This window comes from Cicer arietinum, chromosome 7 (assembly GCF_000331145.2).
Source record: "Cicer arietinum cultivar CDC Frontier isolate Library 1 chromosome 7, Cicar.CDCFrontier_v2.0, whole genome shotgun sequence".
In the NCBI taxonomy this organism is placed as follows: Eukaryota; Viridiplantae; Streptophyta; class Magnoliopsida; order Fabales; family Fabaceae; genus Cicer; species Cicer arietinum.
Genome location: NC_021166.2, coordinates 4,364,644 through 4,376,615, shown reverse-complemented (window position 1 = coordinate 4,376,615; position 11,972 = coordinate 4,364,644). Strand labels below are relative to the sequence as shown.

Sequence of the window (11,972 nt, the reverse complement as noted above, 5' to 3'; positions counted from 1 at the left end):
AACCCAACATTCCTCTCTTAAGAATTTTTTTTCATTTTTTTTTTTTTTTTTTTTTTTTATATATAAAAATTGTTGTTGCTATATTTTTGTAGTAGTAGTAATAGTATTAAAGTCGATAACTTGATGGAAGAAAAAAAAAGAGTATTAAAGCTGATGACTTGATTTAGTTCAATTATCTTGCGCAATTTAAAAAATACCTAATTGCAAGACAATGTAGTTAGTTGGAGTTTCTTCAAGACTTATTAGATATGTAGGTTGAAAGTCGGTGGTTAAAATGTGAATATGTGATATAACCGGTCTCACTCAATATGTTGATGGAGTGTTTGGACACTAGATATTTTCTTTTTTCTTTTTATTATTTATTTATTATCTCAAATCTTGATTTCTCTATCAACATTTTGTCCTCATTATTATCATTATTATTATACGGTAACACAGTTGAAAAGGCCTTAGTGGACCAAATAATTGTCACCACATGATCCAATTTTTTTTTTTTTGAAAGCTTTTCTCCTTCGTAGGGCTCATGCATCTCAAAACGTAATATTATGTAGCAATTTGAGACATGTATACTTAGTTATACTTAATTATAGTACTAGCTAGTGCAAGTATTAAGTAGCAAATCGAGACATGTACATCATATACATATATAGTATCTCAAACTATATATACATCAATACTGGATCTTATTCAACACACTTCACAATAATGTCATTTTCATATCTATTTCAGAAAATTATTAAGTGCACACTCTGATTAAGAAACACGACTTAGCTAAAAATCCATTGCCCAGTAAATAAAAAAACGTCCTCATACATATATACCGGTATATATATATAAACTTTTTTTATGGATCATATCATATGATTCATATGTATCCAACTTAAGATATCTTATGTCAAGAATTAAAATTAATAAAATGCGAACACTTTCTTCCTCGGAAGCTTAGTTGAATATAGTACTCAAGAATCAATATATATAGCAATTAACCATGTCCACTTTATTAATTATATATAAATTAATGAATTAACTACCCTTGTATATCTTGCAAATAATTAAGGCGCAAAATGGCAATGTACTTTTTAGTCGTCTAAGACTGTCCCAGTCAAAAAGTAAATCTCATTAATTTTAGTAAATAAAATAAAATAAAATATTATATTTATTTTTGTAAAATTTACTTTTTACTAAAAATAGTAAAGATTTATTATTGAACCATTTTTTGAAGGTTCCAATTAGACACACTACTTTTATTGAATATAAAAAAGAAAATAAACACTATAGCTTTTTTTAAGGTGTAAAATCAACAACGATATCATGTAAAAAAAACAATGATATTCGTTGGGAGTATTTCTCAAATCCCTCATTGTAACCTGCAAAGTAAGAATGCAATCTATTTTCTTGGGCTCTTACCTTCTCTGTAAAAAAAAAAAATAATAGTACTGGAAAACTTATTTAATTGCTAATCAAATTAACGACAGTGGAAGCGACCTTCCATAAATACCACCAGTATTTGTTTATTCATAATGTTCTGAAGAGTCTATAAAACGTGATATTGATTAAACATCTAAGGTTTTGTTTTGTTTTTTTTTTCGCAAACGAAAATTTATATAGGTTTTCTATCTCAAGAAATAGTTGGATATAACTAACAATTAACAATTAATGTAAAAGAAAAATAGTACAATAAAGGATGTGCAGTGAAAGCTCAAGATGAAGTAGTGCACATGCAATCGAATTATAAATAATTAGCAAATGCCACCATATTTTTGGAAAATATACTAAATAATTAAATTAATAAAAATTTCAAAATTTAATTTAATTTAATTTTGTCAATATAAATAAATTTTGTATTGTCGATCAATAACAGTTAAATCATTATTAATATTTAATTTTTATTATAACTATTAATAAAGTCATCCAGATAATTAACAGTGGATACAAATTAAATTCTTAAACTTTTTTTTTTTACAAGGGACTAATTAAAATATCTTAAGATTGTGCTGTAGATTATTCATGCGAAAAATATGTGCATGTAAATACGCCGGTAAATGAAAACATTTATAAGAATTTTCATTCAAACTACGAATCCGCAACGAGAGAAAAATCCTAAGGAAATTCCTACAATGTAAATAGGGTACTTCTCGTTGTTAGACAATTTAGATTAAATAAAAAGACTTAATTGAACTTTCAATATATTATTTTATCACATTCTAAAACATAATCATTTATTTGAAATTAAACTTTTTAGTTCTTTAATTATTATATTTGTTGTAATTTTAATTTGGTCTGATGCATAACTTTTATCCTGTAAATGAAGATTTTTGACCAAAAAATGATATATTCTCTTTAATTTTTGTTGTTGGAGGCAATTGATAACTATTTTGGGGTCAAAAATCACCATTATATATAGCTAAAAAAATATAGATTTGATCCAAAAATGCAATAAATATGACAATTAAAAGATTATAAAGTTTGATTTTAAAATTGGAGAATTTTGTGTGTGTGATATACAATAAAAGAATCAAAAGTTACATTTATGCTATTAATGGATTTTATTTAAAGACAAATCATTTAAAAAATTATGACTTCCAATTTTGTATAAAATAATTCTGACACAAATTTAACTTATCCTTAACCGGACTATAAATTATTATAGGATCTAATGTAACTCAAAAATCATAGCGATAAAACAAAAAAGAAAAAGAAGACAAACATAGTTTTAAAACAATTTTATATTTTATGATCAATGCAAATGGATTTGGTACATATCTTTTACAAATGAGCCTAAAAAAACTATTCCAATGATCTGTACATTAATCAATTTGTTTTCACATTCTAAAATAGCATGATTCTAGGCAAAGATACACAATGAGAGGATAACCATTGAACCTTAACCGTCAAAATATTCTCTTATGGTTATAATAATAACAACACAAACTAGCTACCCTAATAAATTATAAATATTCGATATAAATAAAATGGTCGGTTGTAGAATAAAGATGGTTGTTTCAATTATAAGATGGCAGTTGGAAATTTAAATTGAATTTGGAGGCCATCTGAATGAGTCCAATTGCATTCCCAACATTTTTGTATTATGTGCCCAAAATGGTTAATTGGATGGGTCAACGAGTTCAAGGGGACAAGGAACAAAATTGGTGTGGTTGGACTTTGAGTGATATCATTCACATGAGTCAAAATTTTGAAAATTATTTACTTTCTCCATTCTAAAATATTGCGGTTTAAGATTTTTTTAACACAAAATAATAAATAAATGAATAAGTTAATCATCTTTACAAAATTGATCTCATCAATTATTGACAATTAGTAATTGTATAGTACTATCTCCTACTTATAATATAAACAAAAACTATTTGTCTTATTTATATATCATTATTAAGTATGGTAAAATGAGTTGTTTGATAAAAATCAATTCAAATATTAATAAAAATATTGGAAAAATCATATATATATATATAATTTGAAAATAAAATGTATTAATAGGAAATAAAAAAACTCATAACTTAAATTAATTCGTCTGCATGACGCCCACTAGCTAAAATCCGCATAAATCAATATAAAAATCAATCAAAATTGGGTTGTATAAATTGTAAGTTTGACTTTGGATGATTTGATAAAATTAAGTGTAAATACTCAACCATATTCCAATGAACCATTTTATTAATTAAAGAGAACAATTTAGACATCAACTTAATTTTTTGTTGTTAAGATTTTATAAATTAAGTGCGATCAACAATTTTTTTAATATACGTAATTTCATGAATTTTAGCTATATTTTGTTGTAGAAGGAGTACCTTATGCAACGGTGGGTTTTTAACTGTGAGGATTGGATGACGTGGAAATGATGTCAGTAAATGCAACGCTTGACGTGCCGAAGCTTCTTAAGGAAGAATATGGTCTCAGCAATAACTCATTACTTCCCTTATCTCCCCATTCACGGCATTGTAGCAAGGATATTCTATATTTCTCAAAATAAATTGAAAATTCTATTATTAATGTCATATATTTTTATTTTTATTTTTATGTAACGATTAATAATGTTTTACTGTATACAAATTCAATTATGCAAGATTAATCCTTGTAATGGAAGGAATTGAGAAGTTAAAAAATAGAGAGAATCATAACTTTTGTACCGTGCTCTCTAGCTCCCAACAAAATGTTACTTATATTATATAAGTCTATTAATCAAATTATAAGAATTAAGAAAATTGATATTTTTTTTGTCCTATAATGAATGTGCATTTAATCATTTTGATATATATTAAGAAAAATAATATTATTTTTGTCAAATTATTTTATTTAGTAGTGATGTTTTATTGAGTAAAATAAAAGTATTATTTCATTATCAATATCATAAATGAATATTAAAAAATATTGTATTGAAAATAATGCAAATATTATTAACTAAAAAGAATAATAGAAAAAAGTATATTGTAAGTATAAGTGGTCATTCATTTTGAAATAATTTTTTTTTATAAATAAGTCTCGTAAAATGCAGAGAGTAATTATATTAAATTTGTTGACAATTTATATCGTTTTAATAAATTTATCATTTAAGAGAGATAATTAATTAGTTAATGTTTTTATCATACTATGTTTATTCTTAGTTATAAACACTTAGAAAAAAAAATTGTTCTTAAATATAAGTACTATTTCAATTTTTTAGGTGCATTTATTATTATTTTTCAAAGATATATCTTATTAATACTAGTATTAATTTATCTTGAAATATAAAAAATCAAATTAAACATATTTAAATACAAATATTATTTAAAAAAAATTAACACATAAAATGAACACATTGACTAATCTACCAATTTTTAGCAACGAAAGTGAAAAAACAATGAAAAAACAATTTTTAGTGTTTAATGTTAATTGGTTGCATAAAAAGATGCAAATTAATTAGAAATATGTTTGTAAATAAATAATTAATTTAAATAAAATGGAAACAGAATCTTATAAAAAAGAATAAAGAAATTTCTCATATGCATCTTATATTTAAAAACAAATGTAGTAATATAAATATGAATTAATTTATATACATTATCGCTATAATCATTTTTTCAGTCAATCACAATTATAATTAATCTTTAGATATGTTTCATTTTTACTATAAATGTCTTTAAATTTATATTTTTTTTAATAATTGTAATAAATTAACGGTGTAAATTTTTTTACACTAATAATACATGACAATAAATTAAATTCACATAAATAAATCTTAATTTTATTTTGGCTAATAATATCACTCTTATTATGTCTTTCAAGTTTTAAGCAATTCATTTTCACGAAATTTTGTTTACTAAGTTTAATTTGGAAAATGCTAACATTTCTTATTAGAAAATTAATGTGTTACCTTCTTTTTAATATTGGTTACCACATGTAAGTGATGTAAAATTTATATTGAATGATCTTGGAAAATTAATGATCTACTTATATGAAATGCATCTATTTCTATTGAACATTGAATAAAGGTAGAAAAAAGAAGTAGTTAATATATTTTAAAACGTATGATTTTTTCTTGTATTAGAGACCACAAAGTTCTCTAAACATTTTTTTTATACAAGGGAATAGAGGAGAATAGTTTTGAGTTTGTTTTATATTTGTTATAGTGAAATGAAATTGATAAAAGATGCTAAAAGTTATTTATTCTATATATAATATTTGATCATTTGCAATTTTTTGTTTAATCAATGAAACAAACTATTCAAAAACCTTCTATTTTACTCATTTGGTAATAGGGAGAAAAATTAGAAGCTTATAATTGATATATAAGTTTATACTAGTTTTAAGATTGACAAACATATGTTTGATTTTTGAAGTGACTCTTAATTAATAACGCATTTGTTAAAACTAGTATACATAAACCAAAATTTTAATTAAAAATAAATATATTATTATGTGCTTGTTGTCCAAAAGTGTTTGGTCAACAAAATTTAAATTTCATGATTTGATTTATTCTTTTGATTTTTATTTATTTTTACTTCATTTGTCGTAATTATAAATTCTCAAAAGTGTTCATAAAAAACAATCCCATATAAAAATTATTAGATGTATTTATTACTATCTTCTTTTTTAAATATACTCTTATTAATACTATTAATTGTCTTGGAATTTGATATGTCATCATTAAATACATTTATACATTCAGGACAATCAAATAATAACTATACAAAATATACACATTTATTACAATATAAACTTTTCTTAATACATATTTAAATTTAATAGATGCTTATAAAAATGAATGGAGGTATTATCTATCAAACACTTATGTCTAGTTATAAAAATGAGATTTTAATTTGAATGTGCAGTAAATAATTTACACTGTCAAGACATTACAATTACTCATATTTATTACTTTAAAAATGTTTATCATACAAATCAATTAATTTTTAACATGAAATAATTGTGATTCACTGTGAATATAACTTTTTTTTTATTAAGGTAATAGCACATTTTTTGGCTTTTAAGTATCAAAATCTGGTAATTTTGAACTCTTTAATTTAAAAATTGTAATTTTAACTGATTTTATAAATATTTGGCCTCCTGATTCTGACTACATCAACGTGATTTTATCATTGACCGAGTCAAAATCTGAAAGCCATCCATTTACAAAGAGGCAAATACATTTAAAAAAAAAATACATTTAAAAAAAAAATACATTTTAACCTTATATTAATCAAATATATAAGTTAAATCATATAAAAACATGTAAAAAATAATCAACGGCTATTAATGAGCAAGTAAAGTTTTCACTTAATTTCCGCAGATTACGAAATTGATACACATTTTTTGCGCAAGTGCATTAAATTGAGAAAAAAGGACGTTAAATAGCAATAAATTGAAGAAACTTGAAGGGTGAATTTGGCAATTGGCACGAAAAGAAATTCGAAAAGAAAATACCGCGAAAAAGGAAAAGTAAAATGTGAAACAATTCATAAAGAGAGAGACAGAACCAATGGATCATCACATGATCAATCAGATCGGAAATCCTTTTACTCACATCCCACGTGTACAACCCCCGTTCACACTCAATCCGGTTCCCAGTCAAATAACCGCGTGGAGTGGGACCCACTAATGGTCCTCTTTTGCAGTAAACTGAATTCCCCTCTGAAAACCGCCAGCTGCCAGTCATCGTAAAGGTGGGAAACGTCCCAAGCCTACCTGTTTTCCAAATTCTCAACCACAACCAATCAAAAACTCCTTTCACACACCAAAAATAAAACGAAAACAATTAAATACTATAACAATATTCCTTCAATCTTAGAAAAATATTGTGGTTAAGTTATAGTTGTGAGTGATCTTTTAATGATATTTATAATTTTATTTATCCAAGAAAATATTTTGAACAAAATACGACGTGTTTATAGAATGTGATTAATCTAAAGTAAAAATCTAATAAATAAATAATGATTGATTATGTATTTACAGTATATTAACAATTGACTTATTAATCAATGAATAATATAATTATCTACTTTAGAGAAGTGAAATTTCTTTTTATATGTCATATTTCATGTTTTAATTTTTACTTCAATAATAAATATATGAGATATCACATGGTTTTTTTTCATAATTTTCTTTTATAATTTGTAAAAAAATTATAAATGTCAAAAAGTTATTTCATTTTTTTTAAATATAATTTTTTAGTTTTATCTTCAATCTTCTTTCTAGTACAATTGTTTATTAGAAGAGTCTTCTATTTTTTTATTAATAATTTAAAAGAATTCCAAAATCGTTATTATTTTTTTCATCTCTCTCATTTTATATGAATAAATTTTATTCTATAATTTCGTAGCACTAAGTCGTCTTAGTGCGACGTTGTTCCATGTTTTGGTGCCATGTTATTTTTGTTTTTTATATGTATGCGTATGTGATATTTGTTTTATTCAATTTGATATATTAGTTCTAATCCAGTATATATTAAATGAAAAGAATTTAATATCATCAATATTATAAATATATATTCAAATATTTCAAAAACATCGTTTTTATTATATTTATAAATATTTTATCGTTTTATACTATTTATTTAAGTAACGTGGATTTAGTAAAGAATGAATATGGTTATTAATAAAAAAGTATCTTTCCATTACTTTAAATAGGGTAGTCTTTACAGACAAATTAATCTTTCATATTAAATAGAATTACAAATAGACGATAAAATTTTTTCTTAAAATTTGTATTGTTATCGCATATTTAAACATAATTTGATTAAGACATTTAATTAAGTTAAAAGAAAGCAAACTATCTTATTTGACCATTGTTGCTACCTTATCTTCCTATGTCATGTTCTCATTTATAATTATTACATAAATACAAAGTGAAATAAATAGAGACTCAATTTTGTTGGAGTTAAAACATATTTAATTGAATAAGTGGAAAAAAAAAAATAAGAAAGAGAGAGAGAAAAAAAAAACCGAAGAATATGTCCAAAGGTGATTACAATATAATATAGCACTCACAATACACAATACAGATATATACACAGTATATCTATGAAATAGAAGAGAAGAAGAGAGAGAAGTTGATTAGCATGGGAAATTCATCAACATTAACCGATGATGAAATTCAGAAGAAGCAAAACAAAGGAAATTGCATAATCAATTTCCCTTTCTCACCTGCTTTACCATCATGCAGCATCTTTGATATCATTCCACCACAATCTGATGATCATCAAAAATCTTCTTCTTCTTCCTTTGCTGGTTACATCGACTTGTTAAGCACAAATGATTTCACCGTTACTTCTTCTTCTACTTTACTCGATTGGTTCCCAAACACTGTCTTTGATGCCGACGACACGTCACCACCGCCTGCTCAAATTAACCAGCTTCCGTTACCGTCTCCCGCCGTCTCTGACGTGTTCAACACTAATCCGGCCACTCCTATCTCCGTTTCCTCTTCGATTTCTTCATCCTCCAATGAAGTTTGTGTTGCGAACAAACCAATTGTTCCGGTAGCAGGAAATGAACATGAACTTGAATTACTCGAAGAAGAAGCGAAGGATAAAGATGAAGATCGTGCAATCACACATGTAGAGAATCAAAATCAAGACCGAACGATTCAGACAAAAAAACTGTTAGTTAATTAAAATATCTTCTCTTTATTTTTCTTCAATTTCTAATTATATAATTGAAAATAAAAATAAAATAAAGAAAATCAGTTAGAATCGCAGATGAGTAGATTGAGCGGGATTTCCGGATTATTTACTGTAGTCGGTGTCATCTCCATGTGTTTTAACCGTTTTCTTTAAATTATTTTTTTTATCCCTGTTTGAAAATAAAAAATAAAAAATTAATAAAGAAAAAAAAGCATATAATTAAATATTATAATATTGTTGTAATTTAGTAATGTATTTGGTGTTATAGAGTGAAGGGAAGGAAGAAGAAGAAGAAGAGCAGGAAAGAAAGAGCAACAAGAGTTTCGTTCAAGACAAAGAGTGATGTTGATCACTTGGATGATGGTTATAGGTGGCGTAAGTATGGTCAAAAACCTGTCAAAAACAGCCCTTATCCCAGGTATATAATATAATATAATATAATATTTGAAAAAGAATGAAAAGCCTTTACAATTATAATTGTGAAAAACAGGAGCTATTATCGTTGCACCACAGCAGGTTGTGGGGTGAAGAAGCGTCTGGAGCGTTCCGCCATGGAGCCTTCCTTTGTGCTAACAAGCTATGAAGGCCAACACACTCACTTCTCTCCAATTTTGACGCGTGCAGCTGAACTTGGCTTTGTCACTAATGCTTCAAGTTTCCATGACAAAAACTACCAACACCGCAACACACTTGCTACTCAATCACAACCACAACACTTTCAACACTTTCACCACCAACCGGACTCGTCTTCTTCCTTATTCAATAACTCTTACAACATTGCTCCACCTTTCAATGTTGTTAATTCTGCTCATAATTTTATCAACCAAGAGAATTGTGCTGGAAGTTCTTCTCACTCGTCTTGTTTGAGAATTAATCTCCGTGATTTGGTGAGTGACGATGGGCTCCTTCAAGACATGATTGCGCCAAAGGAGATAGCTGGAGCTGGAGCTGCAGATGGAGAAGGAAGAATTGATGGTGATGTTACCTTCATGTTGGGCTAATCATATTTACTTTAAGCTTCTCATCTTAAATATTTTTAAAAGTGAGTCAAAGAAAATTGATTTAGACTGAATCCATTGATTTTCTCATACTCCACTTTTATTTATATTTGAGATCCAAAAAATATTAATTAATTTTATTTGATCTGACTTGTATATTAATTAATATCTGGCAGCTGCAATATTTAATTAGGTTATCTAATCATATATATGATGATGGAAAACTCTATCTGAATCTATGCCCCTGAAGTGCTTTGTGCTTTGTTGTGAAACCACACTTAAGTTGGCATGTGTTCATATCAAACCTGAGACTTTTTAGAGTTTCCTTTTATTTATATAAAATATATATTTATACATATCATGATTGTTCCCTTATTGTACCTAGATTGCTTTTAGATTCTGATTTTGCTGCTTTTAACTTTTTCTTCTTAATTTCCTTTTATGGGATTTTTTTTCTCAATTGTAACTAGATAATTTCTATTCATTTTGGCACTAAATTAATTTTTCTATTCTCCTTTCATTTTTATAATATGTACGTCCCCTTATTATTACCGGAGTCTATAGCAAGTGATTGGTATCTAATGTGTTGTAAATCTGGAATCTCTAAGTGTTGAATTTCATTGCTATTCATTAAAAAAAAAATCATTGACATTAATTAATTATTTCCTTTCACTCCTTCCCCCATGGTTGCATTGTTGATAGGTACGTAGGATTTTCATGTTCATGGTGGAAACTCAATATTTTTAGGGTTAGGGTTTTTCCCTTAAAATTGTTACAATGCATGTAATATAGTATGAGATAGTGAGTTTATGAGGAAAGGAAGACATTAACACGTTAAGCTGATTAATTAGAAGAGAGCTGAAAAACTTTATACTATGAAAGAGTGTTATGATGATTTCCCCATGACATGACACGATATATGAGGTATGAAAAAAAGTAAAGAAATTCATTATTACTTGAGCATAGTAGTACCATTTAGCTTTTTGTATATGATGGCTTTTCTCATCATCTTACTCTATAAGCTATATACAAAAGATGGGCTTCTACCATTCAATGATGATGTGTGTTTCTTAAGAGGGAAATAGCAAGAGCATGGCTCGTTTTCTTGTTGATGGCAAAAGATGAATGATGTGATGAGATAAGCTATTTATATTACATTGCCAAGACATAGATAGATGTTTCTTCAAGCTTTATAGCATATAAATAGTAATAGTAGAAGAAGCCATTCTCCATACTAGTTACTACTATTATTATCCCTTTCCTTGCTTCGACATTTTCAGCCCAAATGAATGCTCTTGGTGTATGCATATACATTATGTCTTTATTATATCATGACCAGGCCAATGAATAGTGTACATACATACTAATTAATTAACAATTAACTAGTTTTTTTGTTTTTGTTTTAGATATACATATATAGTTAGAGTTTAAACTGTGAGTTTCCTTTCTCAATTTTTTTTGAGTATCTCAATTCTCGAGTGTGTAAACTCAACTACTTGAACTATGTTTTACATACGATAATTGAATTGTTAAATTAAGTGACCACATTCTAACTCTAGTTTAATTGGTTTCAAGTTTTTATGAAGAACATATATATAGTATTATATTTATATATGCTTTCCCATAATAATTAAGTGTCTCATTATTGGATTTGCATAGTTAATATTTAGTCTTGTCCATGATATATCACATTGGATTGTGATATAATCCAGAATTGAAATTTATAGTTTTTGTTAATAAATATGAGTAAATAATCTACTTATATAAAGGGGCTCTTATGGGGTCATATAGTTTATTAATAGTGGACCTCATGAAGTGATATGCTATAGTAAATTTCATTTGTGCTCTTTGTTACATTT

At 26.3% G+C, this 11,972-nt stretch overlaps 1 protein-coding gene across 1 annotated transcript; it reads left to right on the top strand.

Moving 5' to 3' along the window:
• Nucleotides 1-8,412: 8,412 nt before the first annotated feature.
• LOC101498880 (uncharacterized) lies at nucleotides 8,413-10,493 on the top strand. The gene is made up of 3 exons (XM_012717872.3): nucleotides 8,413-9,093; nucleotides 9,384-9,533; nucleotides 9,606-10,493. The coding sequence occupies exons 1-3, from the start codon at nucleotides 8,552-8,554 to the stop codon at nucleotides 10,114-10,116; spliced, it is 1,203 nt and encodes a 400-aa protein (XP_012573326.1). The 5' UTR covers nucleotides 8,413-8,551; the 3' UTR covers nucleotides 10,117-10,493.
• Nucleotides 10,494-11,972: the final 1,479 nt, after the last annotated feature.